Source organism: Harpegnathos saltator, unplaced genomic scaffold (genome assembly GCF_003227715.2).
Source record: "Harpegnathos saltator strain DR-91 unplaced genomic scaffold, Hsal_v8.6 scaffold469, whole genome shotgun sequence".
In the NCBI taxonomy this organism is placed as follows: domain Eukaryota; kingdom Metazoa; phylum Arthropoda; class Insecta; order Hymenoptera; family Formicidae; genus Harpegnathos; species Harpegnathos saltator.
Window position 1 is genome coordinate 440,365 of NW_020230282.1, and position 19,371 is coordinate 459,735.

Here is a 19,371-nt window from a genome sequence, read left to right on the forward strand (position 1 = left end):
CATGTTGATTAAATTATTTCAATTAACGACTATAATGGTCATTCTACTGTTTCCAAAAATGTTGAAATCTTTTGGAGGATCAAATCTCTTTTTAGTTTTACGTAAAATTTCACTTATCGTAGTATGTTTTATCATAAATTACCTTTATCAATAAGTGATGAAATAAAACACTCGTGAAGAGGAAAATTCGCTTGGTCAAGAAATAGAATCTACAGTGATAGAGAGTTGTAAAGAAAAATGATATATGATATCGTGGCTGATTGGTACAAGTTTATTAATTTCTCACAAAATTAATATCGATTAAAAGATTAAAAGATATTGATTAAAAGAAAACTAAAGCTTGTAAATACCATGTTGCAGTTCTTTTGCTGATGAAGCTTTAAAATAAAAATTAATCACTTGATTTTAAGCGACACAGTATATGAAATTATTTTTTGTAAGGAGAAATTTAACATTTAACGTAAAGTGGATCATTTTATTTTATTTTTTATTTTATTTCTCAACTGCATACAAATGGAGAACCTATCTGGTTTAACGTGGTATGACCGAATAAAAATAAAAAAAAATAATATAAACTCTCGTGTACGAGATATGTGAAAAATTGAACGAAAGATCCTGCATTTCATACGCAACATCTTAACGTGTTTGTCCGATGACGAGAAATTTGAGCGGTTGACAATAAAAAAATATAGAAAAAGATTGGCACAATAGGAAACTTTGGGGCCTGAATAAAATGCAGCATGCTAGCAGCTATGTCACAGACGTGCCTCCTCTCTTCTTCGTTATTCGGAGGATGCAGTCGCGGAGCCTTAAGTTAGAAAAACCTGTAGATGCTATCGAGTTTACGAGACTGCTATAATTGTGCGAAAACAATTAATATTTCTAAACTTCCACATCCCTTCTCTTTCTCTCTCTCTCTCTTTCTCTCTTTCTCTTTCTCCTTCCCCTTCCCTTTCTGTCACTCTGCCTCCTCTCTCTTTCATCTCCCTTCCTTTTTACTTCCTCTTCACACTCCTTCCTCTCCTGCAACATCCTTTGCCTCTCGGAAGACTTGTACTTAATCTCGGGCTGCGTACTGGTACGCAATCACTCAAAACTCCGGAAAAGCAATAATGAACACGGCGTGGCGTTACGTATCGTTGTCGTCGTCATTACGGATACTCATATACGCGCTCTCTTCCTCTTCCATTCTTTCTCTCTCCATCTCTCTCTACTATCCATTCGATGACGAACGAGAAACACGCGACAACTTAAGAAAGTAATAATATTTAGATAACATTTATTCGTACGCTACATACGTTAAAGGTCATGAATCTTATTGCTCCACTGCTGCTGCGTAGCCAATTTCTATGAATAGTAATATAATAGAAATGTATATATTTTGTGGCTTCTCTCTCTCTCTCTCTCTCTCTCTCTCTCTCTCTCTCTCTCTCTCTCTCTCTCTCTCTCTCTCTCTCTCTCTCTCTCTCTCTCTCTCTTTCCTCCGCCCTCCTTTAACTCTCTTGTTCTCTCTCACAAACTGGATCGGATTGGAGAGGCTTCATTTTATTAGAATATAACCGAAACTAGGGTCCACATCTACCTCCTACATACACAGATATGTACACAGATCATGTAATAATGATAATAAACCGAGAAGTGTACATTACAGAAAGTTAATTTGTAGACTATAGCTTTGAAATGTAATATGAAAAGTGATCTTGATGTGAACGACATGCTTTCAATGGTACAATTACCTGCGGGATATTCAGTTGTAATTTTTTATGTATTCTAATATATTTTTCAATGGTTTAATATCACATATTGATATAACTTTTCATTATTTTGAATCTTCATAATGTCTTGTAAATAATTCTACCAAGTTCATAGAATCGATACTTCTCAGTTGATTATGCAGGATATTTCACTTAACATGTGTTGCAATCTTTCCTCTCTATTAAAGATAACAATTTGGGTGTTTTTTCTTTTACTTTTTTTTTTCTTTTGCTTTCATATTCGCCGATAGTTGGATACCGATACTTGGATATTTGTCCCATCAGTCGACACAAAAAGAGTTTCTTTAAACTTTTTTTTTTTTTATGGAATGATATTTGGATTCTTATATAAATAGGTTTTCCTTGTCAGAAAAAGAAGAATAATCCAAAAAATGGAGGTATACAGGATACCGGTATAAAATTGTGGCCGAAATTATTTCAATAAGATTGATTTGGAAATAATTTGAAATCATACGTCCCTACTATCTTATGTTATATATATATATATATATATATATGTGTGTGTGTGTGTGTGTGTGGTGTGTGTATGTCGTGTGTGTATATATGTAATATATATATTATATATATATTTTTTTTATATAAGTAGTATGTGTGTTACATATAATACATTTATATAAACATATATATATATATATATATATATATATATAATATATATAATATATATTTTCTTTTCTCTCCAATCCGAGTCCTCCGTGTAAAGTAATAACATGAAAAGCATAGTGGGCTGGGGTCTCCGCCATTTCTCCAGAATTGTACAGATAACGCGTGTCAAGGAACGGGTGTTAAGCGACTTTACATAGCGCATAATACTATGGCCAGTGCATCTACTCATGGTATTGTAATACCTAACATGTCGTATACCTAAACAACATTGCCAAAAATAGATTTAGTCTACGTACATAGGATAGTTAAGGACGTACATGAAAATTTAGCAGTCTTCTTTGTTCTTCCCGAATCTTCCCTATTATATTTTCCCCGCCGACTCTCTTTCTATTCTTAGTGCCTTGTCTTTTTCTCCTTCTTCTATTTCTTTGTTCGTTTTTCCTCCTTGAAATTGCGAAACTACGTATGTCTCTTTATTTCTGTCCCTCCCCAACGAGCTTGTCACTCTTTCCGTGGAGACCCACGAAGCGTTCTTGTGAGATTTCGAAAACAGCTCGCAGCAGCCCGTGGAAGAAGCTATTATTTTAGGCTTAGTCGTTATCAAAGTCTTATAACAACAGATACTTTTTTCCGTTGGCGATGCCGTTCTTTCGCTCTACGAACTCTTTCGCAGTTGATTTTTTTCTTCCGGAATTATCGGGATTGCTGAATTATAAGAAACTCAGAGCAAGTGGTTTTACAAAATTGTCTTACAAATGATTTAATTGAATATTGAAAAGATAGGAACAATGTAACTTTCGAGAATAATTCTTCGTTACAATGGAAAAAAAGATAACTTCAAGTTTTTCTGATAATACGCAAATGAAAGAAAACGGCGATAGAGATCAGGATACTCTGTATATACATATATATGTTAGAAAAATTCAATAATCTTCGATTGGCCGTTGTCTTTGAATGTTTAATGCATTCATGGAAGCTGTAGTAATATCTATTTTAATGCCCAAATTATAATACGATATTTTAGCGTGGGAAATTTGGTTTAAAATTTTGGCTAGAAATGCTCACTGTTAAGCTTGGTCGAACCAATTTTCGAGCTCCATTACCAACGTACATGAATAAATATGTATACAAATACATGTAATTACATACATCTATACCATATATATGTATAAACATGTATAAACCATATGTATAAACAACGTGTATACATAGAGACGGGAGAAACATTCTATGTTACTATATATCGAAACCGCATACGAATAACAGGAACATAATCGAAATTGCCGTAGCAAGTTAGCGATGACTCACGATGAGGTGTATGTACATACAAAGTAAAAAAAGAAAAGGAAAGAAACACGGCAATCCGGAACTTCTATCTCGTATATATCAAATGATTTTTTCTCTCTCTCTCTCTCTTTTTTCTTTTTTTTGTACATATTTTCAACGTTCTTTCTCCTCTTATCCAGAGTAGAACAGAAAGAACACGGCTCGTCGACGTCAACGTCACAGTAGATCGAAATAGATCGAAAGTTCACGGTAGCTTTACTATTTCGTCGTTGTCAATCAAAACTTGTAACTTCATTTTCCTATCTTTTCTACAAAATATATAAAAAACGGATTGTTCCCAAGTATCGTAAAGTAACGTTGCATAAAGAGAAAAGGAAAGAAATTAAACCATATACACGATGTATATTCTAAAAATCTACAATTACCGCGATATATTATATGATAACAGATAATAATAAATCGGAAGCCACTAGCGTTAAGTAATCAGGGATGGAATCATGACATATTCCTATTAAAAGTGACATATAATAAACGGTAGATCTCGATAAAAAGTTCGAATAACGAACAATGCGCGTTGAGCAAAAGCAGCAATAATCACATCCACAACAGCAGCAGCAGCAGTATTGCTATCGGTCGTTGTAAAAACGCGTTTGCTTTCAAACACTTGAGAGATTCGCAAGCTAGTGGCAAAAGTTGAGGAATACCAAAATTATATACGTGTCATCCAACATTTCGCGGGAGAGAATGATGCGAATTTAGTATTATTGTCATAGTATTACTTAGGAATCCCTCCAAGATCCCTCGGGACTCGATTTTTCATGCTGCTGGATAGGCAAACGCGTTTGTTTCGTACTAAAAGTATGCGACGTCAGCGAACTGAATCGTCTTTTCGAATCCATAAACGTGCGGGGTCCACGTACATTTTTGTATAATAAGAGAGGCGAGACCATTTGCGCGAGAAATGTGAGGAACGGTTATCTCTTGTGTTAGGTATTTTTTCTCAATTGTAATTGGCATGTTGTAGATTTTTAATCATTAGTTTTACACACATACAAATACACATACACACAGACACTCATCCAAATATTATTATTATTATTATTATTATTATTGATTATTATTATTATTGATTAAATAATTATTATCATTATCATCTTCACTAAAGTATACAGTAGATTTGAGCTCTCTACTAAATATAAAATTAGAGAATATTTTTTATAATCATTATGATCTGAGTAATGCTATTATTATCGCTATTATTATTATTAATTATTATTAATTATTAGCGTCGTTACTTGAGCATATTCGATTGACGCAGCGCTCTTTTCCTCTCGTCTTCTGTTTCTATTATAACTTTCGTATAAGATCTTCTTTTCTTGAATATAGTTATTTCGCGAATAATCGCCATGGGTTTGTTTCGACGATGATGAAGCCGAGGCTTTTTATACATATGTTTTTTTTTTTTTTATGTATCAGTATTCTACATGTTTGATCTTAGTGGATAAGTGATTCTTGAACCGACGCTACTTAAACCCCCGATGCAACGGCGAGATTTACTTTACTTAATTATTAAATTATTGACTTTACTCTCCTTCTTCTCTTGCCCGTTCCCTCTTTTCTCCCTTGTTTTTGTACGTCCATTTTTACAATCTCCTCCCTTACGCGTATACCCCCATCTCCAAAATATTATTTAAACGCTAATTTATTGTATTTCACACGTACGTACGGACATACTCGTATATATAATATTGTATACGCAGCATCTTTTACGTGCGAATTTTGGCGCGACGACTGGCTTAATAATTTATTATTATATTATTATTACGATTATATTACATTTTTACAAACGCGGGACACGGCCACATATTTTAGTATGCAATGCAGGCTTCTCTCTCTCTCTCTCTCTCTATCTCTCTATCTCTCTCTCTCTCTCTCTCTCTCTCTCTCTCTCTCTCTCTCTCTCTCTCTCTCTCTCTCTCTCTTTCTCCACTTGCCCATGAAACCACCCTTCCTCTCCCAGTGTGAGCTACAGCATATTGTGTTGCAAAAAATATATCCAATCGACTGTTGTCCAGCTTCTCGACTATTGGGAATGAAAGGGTTGATCTTCACCAACGGGTCAAACGGTTGGCGAAGATCGGGCATCACCGTGATCGTGCATACGCTCCCCGGCGTATGCTTCTTTATTCTCGCCTCTGTTCTCCACTATTTCGTTTTTACTCGCAGACGACGCAGTCGGCGGCGCTTTGGGTGCCTTTGCCCGCATTTGTAGATTCACGCTACGTCGAATCAATGTTGCATCTCGACAGTAGCGCGTAAACTTCATTGTCGGCATTGTACGTATACGAAATTCTTCTAAGAGAAATAATTGTAACTAAACGCGCAGAGAGGAAGAGCTCGCGCTGCCGAAGACTCGTAAGGACTCATAAGTTGGGGATCAGCCCGAGCCGGACAATTTGAGTGAAACGTTAGGGGCGAGATTTGTCGAGACATAGAAGTGAATCTCTTTGGTCTATCGAGACATTCGATCGTTAAATCGAGCAGATCGATTTGAAATAATTAAAAGCGTAAAAAGAAACGTGAGAGATAGCCTTCGAATGACAATTGTTCAGTCAGTCGTCAACACCATCGACACGTAATTTTAACTTCGCCATGACAGAGTGGAGCATGAATCCATATAGACGTATAGACGTGGGGCTAAAAAAAGAGCGGTTCCCGTTACTTCGTCCAATCTGACGTACAAAAGAACGGAAACCGTTAAAAGCAGAAGACACAAGTCGCAGAGCAATTAACGGTTCACCGTCCGCTCGTGTTACCTTCGACACCGCAGTCTGCGCAACGTGTGTTCGAGCAGCTGCCGCAAGAGCTCTTCCTCCTCATTATCTCATTAAGCACGAGTATTAATCCGAACTAATTGACTGAATATTATTTTTCTATTGCGGATGTAATACGATAATACGATCACGACGGATGGAAATCGCGGTGGAAACCGCGCGAATGTATATTTTGCACAAGATATGGCGGCGAGTGGCGAGTCGCGAGGCTTTGATCGATCGAAAAAAAAAAAGAACAAAATAAATTAATAACTTTCGATCTATATTGTAAATTGAATCTGCACCGCGAGATTCTCCCGAAGTATCTTCTGTTTCTGTCGGAGAAAAAGGCGAACAGACGCATGCGGCGGTTCGCAAGATCCGTCCAATGTGATCCTGGTTGTTCGCACAACTTTAATTGCTAATGACCAGTTGTATGCAGCCGCGTTAACTCTCCACAGAGGAGAGTAACGAAAAGGTATAAACAGGAAGATACGCGAGAATCCCGCGGCGCGGAATCAAGGTGGATCGAGAGTGTTTTTGAGAATAGAACGTGTGCGAAACGTAGCAATAGCGAGAAATTACTTTTGTATCCACGATGTATGCGTAAGTTAGTTCGGGCTAAGGCCAGCAGCTGTTGAGATTATTCAAGGTTGTGTGTATCATTATAAGTATTTTGAATTGTTGAATAGTAATAGTGTCAATGGACATTAGGCGTTGCACGATGTGGCTGCGCCGAGTCAAGAGCAAAGCAGAGCAAAGCAAAGCGCGAGCAAGTGTATAGTAGCTCTTTGCTACTGTTATTGACGCGCCGTATCCCGGATCAGACTTTTATCCCCCATCGTGGTATTCGCCTTGCACGACCGAACACTTGTTTTTACTCTTCGTCTGTGTTTTTTAAACGATTATATTGTACGCGTGGACTGGTCATTGCGTAGCAACACGCCAGCCTATATGTCTTATCTAGTCCCATAAAGGACGCTGATGAAACAGCGTGTACCAAATGATAGCTGATGATGAGTAGATTCTGTAAGTGGAGCACACCGCTGTCCATGGTACACACATCCTTTTTGGGACTTCACGCAACCGTGTGTGGGGCGAAGCTGAGTTTTCGATCGATAAACTTCTAAACGATAGAAGCATCATTAATAGAGAAGTGCCGACAATATTTGTGACTTTATATTATACGGATTATTCGATTCTGAACCAAATAGTCAACCTGGAACGACGAGTGTTCTTCCGTACGGTGGAGATCGAAGAAATTTAGCAGGATTTATTAAAATTATGGATTTTGAAGTTACTTTTTTGAAGTGACAGTTAAAGAATGTAAGCAATATCGGTCGATTCGCAGCGGTAAAGTAAGTTAGATCTAAAAGTTCGCGTACCTGATGCCACAAGAATCAAGTTCGGGGAAGAAAAAGGCATAAGAAAGAAATAGATCTGAAAATACGTTGATTTTCATGAAGTAGATTCATTCTACATTGTCTGAAATTTGTCGGTGACAAATTGGAAAGTTTTGCTCGAGGATGCTTATTGTCCGTTTTGCAATTGTAAATAATAAATGTTTCTATTTATTTAGAGCTATTTTGACTCTGCGTATTTTTTCTATATGTACATATACATATATAGACGCATGAATCTGCGGGATCACACTTTTGTGGGCAATTTCGACCAGATGTTCCTTACATCCTTTGCTCAGAAGTTTGTCCATCAGAGTTTAGCTTCGCCGCGTATACGTAACGACATACAAACACACATAACATATACAAAATCCTACACATTGCGGCATTGTAAACACAGTTTAATTTATGAGAATCTCGAGAGCACATTTTTTTACGCGATCTCTTCCATGACAGGTGTACCTAATTATTACATACTTACGGGTTTAACAAATCATCAAATCGCGTTATTTCCTCCCCCACCCTCACCCTCTCCTTATCATCTTAGCTATTCTTTAAGCTAGCTCAGTTCAGAGCGCATAATAAACGTTTCTCTCTCTCTCCCCCTCTTTATCTCTCTTTTTCTTGCTCTCCTTTCTTTCTTTCCGAGTTTTTATATATCTTAACGGTAGGCGATAACGCTGTTAGATGTTTTAAGGTATTTATTGGGCTGCTATGTGATTTGTTGGAAATTATTTTGAGAGAACTTTTTTAATTGTGAGAGCGGAAGTGCCCGGAGCTGCAACTGCAGCAACAACCAACTGCAGCGACGGCAACAACAGCTCTTAGAAACTATGCAATTGCGATGCGATGCGATACGATGCGGTGCGACTTCGATGCTACGTTTGTTGCACACGCCTTCGTATGTAATCGACTATTTTGCGAGAGAGATTGTGTTTGCGCGAGAGCGTGTAGCAACAAATGTCAGCGACGGGCAAAGGACCAAAATGTACAATCCGCGTTCGCCAATCTAAATTATCTCTTTATGATTGGTACTCATCCATTATTACATGCGACGCATTATAAGCATCGGAAAGTCTCGGAGATTCTTATTTATCCGCGATGTGGATGATCCGATTTTTCGAGACATCTTGTATTTGCGAGGGCATTGTTGTGATACCACAGATGCAGCTTCATTGAAACTTGAATAAAAAAAAAAATGCGTTAAATGCGTGTTGTGTATCGATACATCCATTTATTCCGTTAAAATTAGTTCTCATCGTTGTTTCTTTTTTTACATGATCCGCTTTAATCTCACACAGCATTCAACCGTAATATCATTCAATACAAAAATGTAACTTACAACTCGTTATTGAATATATCAATACCGTATTGTATCACGCCACGGGACTAGCACTTTCCCCTGTGAAAATCGCAGATTGAAATCTTACTTGGCTATTTGTAGTTAGACGGAATGATTAATTTTAACAAAAGAAACATATAAGTATATTGGACAGTATGTAGATGAGATTTACAGTGAAAAAGAACGCAATAAATGGCCAACGCATAACTTGCATCACCGGAGGAAATAAATTTTCTTTCGTACGCGTCATTTTTACCAGGGATTCATTACGTGCGATAATTAGCGCAACTTTATAAATAAATCAGAGATACATATGACGAACGCACGATTGATCATACGCTTGACCTGTATTATCTTGTCCAGAACATTGCTTCAGAATGATTTTGATATCTCTATGATATTTTTTTCAATTCTTACAGATATTCCTCTCTTATTGTTCGTATTTTATAAATATACAAATGGGAATGGGGACGAGGAGCTAATCGATTTTATTCTCGTGCAATGAGGCATCTCCTATCGGAGATCTCTGTAGCATTTCATATAAACGCCTGATGCTCCACAGCCATTAATACATTTCTTAGAATAATTATGATGTCGGTGACGAATAAAGAGCCGCAACCACGGCATTGTCACATTATATGATCTGATATACATTGAGATCTGAAGATGCAGTAAAAAGTTAAGAAATATCGCACGTTGTACTATGGAATTCTTTAATCAAAATGTAGTAACCAACTCCAAAGGAAATTAAATCAATGCACCTTTTTTTAATGATTCAACTTTTTTGCTTAATTTCAACAATGACGAACGGCGGTGTCGCATGTGCACAAACCCACACGCATACAGGCATATGCACGTACGCATGCATACATACTTATCACTATAATCGTAATATATAACAATATATACATAACTTTACAAATGCTGTCGCACCATTAGCAGGCACACTATATAGAGATACGAACGAGCAGATCACAAATTTGTCTTAATCTTTCATATTAGAACGATCTTTGTTCTCTCGGGCGGTAAGAATTATTATTATATTTTACAATATCTTTTTCCTTTGTAATATTTTTTACACGATTAACATTGGCTATGTTCTCTTCTTTAGTCTTGTATTTGCTACAACTTATGTGCTTTATCACGAAGCTACATTAGTTGCAGAAGCATCAGTTCTGTGTACAATCCTTGCTGGCTTAATCTGCACTTTAGTCTTTTGATATGAACATATTTTGAAAACAGAGCCAATACCAAGCGAGAAAATACACATTTCATTTCATTTTAATAAAATTTGGCATCGATAGTATTGGCCAAAGTATGTCTAAGATATCCCAAAATATCGGTATCCACCATCACGTGGACGTACATTGATTAATATTCGTAAGGCGGAATCTATATCACAATTTACTTCTCTTCATTTCTCGCTTAGGACTCGACACGTGTCCTCCGGTGCTGTTCGATTTATGTTGCCTTCCTTCTGTTTTGTTATTCGTCTCTAACATTCTAAGAGCTTTATAGTACTTACAAAATTTCTCCCTGATTAGTTGCGCCTTCTTCTGATCTTCAGCGAGATTCACGGTAGAACCCAAAGTAAAGTGAATATCCTTGATGTGCTCTAACTTCAGAAAAATGATCTTGCGCTTATTGCGTGCGGTCTTCTTATCTAAGAAACTCAAATGTCGCCTCAGTTTCCTATAGTCATGCAAGAGTTGCTCGATAATATCTAAGCACAGCCATCGAGTCCTAGCAATACATTTATCCGGCGCTTCGCCACTCCCTGCTTGACAAATGTTGGTCAGCGCCTCAACATGGGAATCACCATCTAAATTTGCCAGCACAAAATTCAGCAAATTCGGAATAGTGATAGGAACAGAGAATGGAAATACCGTGCTATCTTCCTTTCTGCAATTTGAATCATGAACGTTAGAACGGAAGCTTCGTAATCGAAAAAAAGAAAAAAGTATTCGCACAAAGAAATCACATTGAAGAAATGACTGTACCTCTTTGCAGGAAAGAATAAGATGGATGGAAAACGATTCATACTGTATTCCCACGGTAAATCGTTGTTGTCACCGTCAATTCTTACAAAGATCATATGATCCATATTGGACAAATAATGCGCTACTGTCAAATATATGTATGATACAGCACTGCAAAATCCGCAGTAAGGAGAATGATGCATTATAACTACGTCCTATTAAAAAAAATCCAATTACTTCTTTCATATATTAATTTATCATACAGGCGGTAGAATGTGTTGCGGCAAAATGTTCAGATATACAGAGTGTGCATGCCAATATATCCCCATCATCTCCAGGAAAGTTAATGATTATCAAAAACAAAAAAAATTTTAATCGTGGTTATCTTATGGTCATCCAGACATTTATGAACGGCGTGAATTTGTTTCAGATCTTTAGTTTATCTATATTGTGTTTATCTATATTGTGTTTGTCATGTAGCATTGCTAACTGCAGAATGATGATCATGTCGAGTCACTAACCTTGGATGGATCTAGAATCGTGTCTAAGAAAGTTTCTGTAGTCAGTTCTGGGATGCGAATCTTCGAACGTGTGTTGACATTGTTACAGCTATCCTCTTTAGATGAGGTTCTTTGCTCTTGTGTTTCACAACATTGCGAATTATCCGAGCGTAATGTTCGCTCCAACAGACCTTGTGTATAATTGTTTATGAAATCAACGAGTGCGTACTCGCTAAAATCATGATGCATGACATATTGGCTCTCCAGCTGAAATAAAAAAAAAAAAAAGAAAAACACGACACGTCATAAAACGAAATGTTCGAGTGAGGGCAAGTGTTTAATGATGATTTGATAAAAGTTGAAAGAAAAATGGAAAAGGAAGCTATAAATCTTGAAATTTACCGCAGCATCCAAGATGATAACTGTAGTTTTATTTCTTCGCTTCGAGATATCAATTCCGAGACGTTCCGCAAAGTGAAAGTAATGTAAACTGTCGATAGCTATCAAAGCTAGTGTTTTGTTAGTCTTGCAAACTGATTCTTTCAAGCTGATGTTAAACTGCTTCGGAGAATCTCGCGGGAACAACGACGGGTGGTAATTGTTCCCAGCCAACCATCTTCTGCAACGTTCTTTCAAGAAATTTTTTCTCGCCATACTTGCGGATAGTGGATCGTCCTCTCCCTTCGGCAATGACGCTTTGTATTTCACATCTGCATACATTCTTAAAATAAACGGACAACTTACTAAGTCTAATTGCGGGGCGCCTTGTAGATTTAATAAAAAATTACATATTTGAATGACATTCAAGTCTTTTGAATGCATGACAGTCGCTGTATATCATTACGTTCGTTTACACACATGTTACCTTTTTGATTCTCCCTCTTTCATCTTCGCATAATTCCTGTGACTGTATATCTGCTTGCCGCATTGGCGGACCGTTACCGTAAATACATCGGTATCTTTGCAAACACCGTCAAATTTTTCAGATGTGGTCATACACATCTTCTTCTGCGTTAATGGATTCATTGTCTTTATCTCGCGCACAGTACACTTATTCATTGCAATGTTTGCACAGCAACTACTGTTGATCCATTGCTGAATCGATACACTGGCTACCGGTTCCTTGGCTTCCTCAACATAGACTTTACTCTCATTTAGAAGTTCGGCACATTCTTCATTTCTAGAGAAGTGACGAATTATTGCTGTACGTCGTTTCGCTTCCAAACGCGCAACTATATCCTTCACTAACATATTATCCGCGCAGTTATAATATTGCAAGCCGACTTCCCTGACCTAGATGAGAATTCGAATATATTCATAAGAGATATCATATGTATTCAACAAGTGCACTTCTATGTTTATATCAGTACATAATTAATATATTTTTTAGATTAATAATAAGTTCTTATATTTCAAGCAGAAAACAAGAGTACAAATTTATAATATAACGCACCAGGTTGTAAATGTAATTTTCCGTATGAAGTGGATTTCGTGGTGTAAAAAGAAACAAGACTGGACCCTCGCGCAGATATGGCGCGAGTGTGAGTGCTTTAACACCAGGTGGTTGTAACCAGAGAGATGGTTGATGGATAGAACTGCTGATCCAATTCAGAATGTTCTCGGAAATCCATTCCTTGTCTTCCGGATAACTCTGAGTGTTTTAATGTCGTTTTATTACCTAGAGTGAATTAGATTCGCACGTTAAGCACTTACTAATGATTCATTCCACATGAGCAAGCTTGCCGATGGAAATCTATAAATTCCATAATTTAATTCGCTGGATAATGCATTAGTTACTATAGCAAACACCAGTTCTCTATTAGGATCCCTCTCTAGTGATCGTATTGCAGCTTTATAAAACTCTTTGTACCCAGGAATTCTATCCAATCGTGTAAAATTAAAATATCCCACAACTACTGCCTGTAAGAAAATTGTTAGTAGATTAATAGGGCAACAAAAGAATGGATTATTATACATCATATCAATATGATATCTCAACTCCTTATTAAAATTTATACGAATTAAAAATTTATCATAATTTGATAAAATTAATAATATATATATTTCTATGTCAATAGAATATTGAAACATTTATTTGTCCTCTAATAAAAATGAAAATATTTGAAATAAGTTATTAATTTACTAATTTAGTGTTAAAGTCTTATTTTTTTTCTAGTTTATACTTACATCATAGGTAACTAGTAATTCCATCAGCTGTTCTTTATGAATTATTCTGATGATAGGATTCATAATTGCATCTAGAAAACGGATCATGTATGGTGCTGTACGAATACCTCTGTAATTAATACCGGAATCCCTGGATGGATACAGCATCAACACTGGGTAACCATGAATTTTGTTATATTGTGCTCTACATTCTGAATCAGGATGCCAACAATTAATGGCTGCGAAAAATATCTAGGAACATATAGCACACAGTATAGTGTTCACAAGAATTCAACAATAGAACCAACAGAACTTTGATCATCTCCTCTGTCATACCTGTGGGTAGTAAAACTGAGCAACGCTTTCAAATTCCTGTCGTAGTGCTTGGCTCTCTGCATCCCAAGGAGCATAATACATGACAAAGCTGAAATCAGCTTGCGTTATCCTCTCGATCATTGCACTTAAATGGCCCTTATAAAAATCCAACACAACAGAGCTCCGATTGAAGAAAGGTTTAGCTATAGGAGGCTTGGAGACTCTGGGGTGCCTGTAAGATCCGTTTAATGCGGGCTTAGCGTGTAAATTAGCAGCGCGCAATAAAAACCAAAACAAATATTTAAAACTTACGCGCCGTGCAATGCAGCCAGTGCGGTGAAAGTGATGGCAAGGAGGAAACAAACAATTTCGTAAGAGAACATTTTGCTAACCAGTCGCTCTTCTATCGCCAATTCCTCCTTGTTAGCCACGTCGTTATTCGTTGGCTCAGATGTAAATGTTGATGTAGACGTGGACGTGGACGTGGACGTGGACGTGGACGCGATCGGGTGCTGTAGGTTATCGACATTTTTCAGTGGGGTTGTCTCGCGTTCTTCTCTGGACGTTCGTCCAGCCATCGCCTATTTTCCGCTGATCAATGCATCGCTGTCGTGTTTTTCGCCAACCACTTTTATCTTTATTAGATTACGAGGGATTAGCCGGCCAACTTTGAACACTTCTGACCCTCGTGCCACATACAATTACGCACGAGGGCACCTTTCGATCGGCTGTTCTTATGTCACGATAATGCATGCCCATTTGCATGACACGCTTTGACAGAAGGTCGTTTCACATTGGCTGCGTTTCATTTTGAGATGATATGCAGCCAATGATATATGCTCATACCAACGCAATGTAATTGAAAAGCATCCATAAACATCGCTCTTCATATGAGGGCTGCGTTCCGATACTCACTGCCAGTACTGAAAACACATAGTTTATGTCACGTATACTATAGATTTCCAATGCTGGCAGTGAATATCGGAATGCAGCCTAGAGTGCATTACCATTATGTGTAAACTCGAAGATTTTGAACTTGTTTATTGAATGTTTATGCGAGAGGAAAAATGAGAAAGATTGCGATTGTTTTTCCGGAAAGCAATTATCTTTAGTTAGACAGATATTCATCAATATCCCTTTTATATTTCTTTCCCAAAAGCGACGTGATTTTCGACTGTTACCTGTATTAAAACTACCAGAGTTAACTCTTAATCGGTTGCTGAAAGTTATCTTGCTTTGATTTATTTAACAACTTGACATCTCATTCTTTAATTGAAAGAAATGGAAATTAGACATCACTATGAGTTACGTAGCAAAAATAAGTCACATTTGCACAATCTAATGATTTCAAACCAGAAGGAACTAAACTTGGAAATGATGGAGCATTGTTATGATATCAAAAATAAAAATTACAAAAGATTTTGTAAATCCGGAGAAGTAACAAATAGCAAGAGGTACGGGTATACATGGATATATATAATTAAATTATCTTACTCTTGTTTCTTATTACTTATACTTTTATTATCTTAAATAACCATAGGATTAGAAGAAGCAATAAAATACATAAGAAAAACATGAAAGTAATAGAGAGTAATAAGGAAAGATCCATGACAGGTGATATAATGGATGAACAGAACACAAAGTCAGTAAGTTAATTAATATTCAAAAAACACACCGCAAAGATCAAAATGCTAAAGAATCAGACAAATATTTGTTAATAGCCAGAGTAAAAATAAGAAGAATATATTGGATTGAAAGGTTGAACAAAAGCACAAAAATATAATACCATGCAGAATACTTGTCAACAATTGTTTATTCAAAGAGGAAAAGAAAAAAGATTCTTGGAATAAATCAGAATCTATTTATGAAACCTATAAGCAAACTAATAAGCCATGGAAGTATGTATATATATATATATATAGAATCTTATTATATACTGTATACTTTTGATGATTTTTTAAAACAATCTTAATTTTTTTTTTTATTGATTTAATCAGTATGATGAATATTTCTCTATGTATAACTATATCCTGTTCAACTATTACAGATTATATATTTTAAAATCATAACTCTTTTTGCTAGAAGAAAATACTTATAAATATTAGTTTGTAATTTAAATTATTAACATTGATGATTGAAATTAACTCTACAAAAGTTACAAATAAAAATAGATTAGCTCTCTGATATGTGTGTCAATAACAAAATTATCAATGTATGTATGAATATATTAAAATGTTTCAGTGTTTATGCAAAGACAGACTATACATATTCCCAAGCTTCACAATGTTGTTATGAAACAGCTCCGAGTGTGCTAGCAAGGCCTAACATTTCAAAGCAGTTTATACACAAGGACAACAATGAAAACAATTTTGAATTATCAAAGGTGAATTATCAAAATCAGACTTTGCAAGAAACAACTGTTCTCTCGGAAACTTCTCAAGTTCATTCGGTAATCTTTTTTATAATTTTACATTGTATTTATCATTTTTTGCTGATAAAATTTTAATATATTTAATTGTAAAACAATTGTTGTTTCTTGAATTTTAGAATATTTCTGAAGATATTTCGTGTATGTATATGTTAGATTCAACTAGATCAGTTTTAAGCAAAAACATGCATGGAAAACAATCTTCATATGTAAGACCAGGTTATGCAAATTCTAAACATTTCTCAAATCTTCCACAAAGGTTTTATATGCTTCCTTTATTTTGAAAATAACTAGAACTTATTAAAAATATAAAAATAGACTAATCAATTATTATATATATAATTTCACAGTGGCAGAAGATGGTTACAGGGAAGTATATGGATGTGGAGCCTATTTCTATTTTTATTCTTGTTTGGTGAGCATTGCTGCGCATTCTGTATTGGAATTCTGTATCTCAATACAGTAACAGAAGAAGAAGAAGGTCAGATTTTGTTCAACTATTATATAATTATTTATATAAAATGCATTTTTAGGTTGTTGGTATATGACAAGATATTCATTATTATCTGCTGTTTATGGTGTGTCAAAAACTGTGACAGGTGGATTTCTATCTGTTATAAAAGTAGACAACAATGAAAGTAAAATAGCTAAAGAGAAATCAAATAATAATGATATTTTACTCAATAGAATAATGATATTTGAAAAGGAACAGATATATCAAAAGGTACAAATTAAAATTTTTACATATCTGTTTCTTATATTTTGTGTGACTTTCCATTTAAAATTTGTGTGCATATATGTAGGAATATCTCATGAATATTACCTTCATTTTGGATGATTATCAAAAAAGGCAAATGGATTTTCAGAAAGAATGCAATGTAAGTTTACAATCGCATAATTGGTTTTTGGCAGAGAAAAGTCAGAATATAGACTTTAGACAACAATTACATAAAAATTTTACAAATTCCATGATATTTTTTGTAGGATAAAAACGCTGACAAAATAAATAAAATAAATGAACTGAGAAGCTTAGTGAACAATGAACTCAAAGTGATTAAACATGAATTAAAAAAGCTACAGAATCTTTCCACAGAATTGCAATCTCTTATAATCAATTATACCAAGACACAAGTGGAGGAGATCTTATCTGACTTATCTTATTTCCCGCCAAAAATTTTAAAAAAAGATCTGATGGAAAATAATTTCGTATCTGATAGTGACAAAGGTCCAAAGATAAGATACAAATTTAATAAACTTTAAAACATCATCTTTTACATTTGCCAATTAAATAACTTCGAATCTGTTCAATCTGCATCAATCGTGCGTTTCTAATGACGAAAATAAGAATTACGAATATACTTTTGCAGATGTGGCAGTCTTAGATGATAATGTCAGCGATTCCAATGTTCTTATCACAGAGGAATACGTCCGCAGAATAGTGAAGGAGATCCTACAGATATACGATGCGGACAAGACGGGTCAAGTAGATTATGCTTTGGAGTCAGCAGGTATTATAATCGCTCCGACAAGTACAATAGGAACAGTAATATCGACAAGTAAATCGATACGTTACATTTACAGGAGGTGAAATTATTAGTACACGGGATACTCAAGAATATAACATCAAATCGCGTGCCATCAACATTTTCGGTTTCTTGTTGTATTATCAGAGCTATAACAATGATCCACGGATTGTGATACAAAAGAATTCGATCCATCCTGGCTCTTGCTGGGCATTTCAGAATTTCCCCGGATATCTCCTGATACGATTACGAAGCGCCATTTACGTAACCGGTTTTACTCTGGAGCACGTTTCCAGATTGATCGTACCGGCTGGGAATATGTCGAGCGCACCCAAAAATTTCAACGTGTGGGTATGTAGTAACGATCGCTCTCGCTTACCAAATATCATAGTATACAGTACAGCATTCCTACATACTTTTCTGAATAATTTTATGTTAAAATGAACACAACCTTTTTTTGGTATATTGCAAATGAAAATATCTTCCGATAGATATTAGTAGTTTCTTATTATCATCATACTTTTATCTTTTGTATAAAATTATTCCGAAAAGAATAAGATGTGTAAATATTTTTTTCTTATATGCTTATATTATTCATATTTATTCTTTCTACTATTTCGCCAGGGTCTAACAGATGAGAATGATCCGAAACCTGTGATGTTTGGTGACTATGAATTCACATATTTTGAATATAATTTACAATATTTTCCAATACAGGTAAATTTTCCAATTATTTATAAGAATTATTATTAAAGTATTTACATAGCATAAATTTAGAGTAATTTTATGAATTATAATATTGTAATAAATTCCGACGTATTGTTACTATACTATATTTTATTATACTGTATTTATGTGTGCTATAATAGTCGATTTTTTTTATATATAGAACACAGGGATCGAGAGGTCCTATGAATATATTGAATTAAGGATACAGAGTAACCACGGGCAACTGGATTACACGTGTTTGTACAAATTCCGCATTCATGGAAGACGTACTTAGAAGTATCGATTTGATAATGTGCTCAAGTTCCTCTTTAAATAAAAAAAATAATATACAATCACGCGCGATTAACAAGAGTCATATGTGCTCGTTGTTATTATTATTCAATATTTTAAATTGGACAGTCGATGTCATTTATTTTTAACATTCGTGTATTATTTAAAAAGAATGGCATTTGTAATGTAAAACAAATTATAGATAAGAGAAGCAATATCTGAGATATCCATTTGTTGT

General features: G+C 35.4%; 2 protein-coding genes across 5 annotated transcripts; one reads left to right on the forward strand and one right to left on the reverse strand.

Moving 5' to 3' along the window:
* Positions 1–9,095: 9,095 nt before the first annotated feature.
* On the reverse strand, positions 9,096–14,930 carry LOC105188375 (thioredoxin domain-containing protein 11). Its single transcript, XM_011149775.3, has 10 exons — positions 14,496–14,930; positions 14,205–14,415; positions 13,890–14,120; positions 13,416–13,622; positions 13,156–13,353; positions 12,568–12,995; positions 12,105–12,423; positions 11,724–11,969; positions 11,224–11,417; positions 9,096–11,125 (listed from the first exon to the last, which is right to left on the reverse strand). The coding sequence occupies exons 1-10, from the start codon at positions 14,759–14,761 to the stop codon at positions 10,621–10,623; spliced, it is 2,805 nt and encodes a 934-aa protein (XP_011148077.1). The 5' UTR covers positions 14,762–14,930; the 3' UTR covers positions 9,096–10,620.
* A 240-nt stretch (positions 14,931–15,170) lies between these two features.
* Positions 15,171–19,350, forward strand: LOC105188376 (SUN domain-containing protein 3). 4 transcript variants are annotated; one of them, XM_019843746.2, is made up of 13 exons: positions 15,171–15,637; positions 15,724–15,829; positions 15,905–16,081; positions 16,425–16,632; positions 16,731–16,870; positions 16,962–17,026; positions 17,145–17,335; positions 17,415–17,489; positions 17,596–17,836; positions 17,979–18,119; positions 18,193–18,485; positions 18,759–18,851; positions 19,024–19,350. In XM_019843746.2, the coding sequence occupies exons 5-13, from the start codon at positions 16,755–16,757 to the stop codon at positions 19,135–19,137; spliced, it is 1,329 nt and encodes a 442-aa protein (XP_019699305.1). In that variant the 5' UTR covers positions 15,171–15,637; positions 15,724–15,829; positions 15,905–16,081; positions 16,425–16,632; positions 16,731–16,754; the 3' UTR covers positions 19,138–19,350. The 4 variants fall into 4 exon arrangements, with proteins under 4 accessions (XP_019699305.1, XP_011148079.1, XP_025157930.1 ...); XM_011149777.3 differs by having other exon boundaries at positions 15,724–16,081; XM_025302145.1 differs by lacking the exon at positions 16,731–16,870 and having other exon boundaries at positions 15,724–16,081; positions 16,425–16,566.
* The last annotated feature ends 21 nt before the right edge of the window (positions 19,351–19,371 follow it).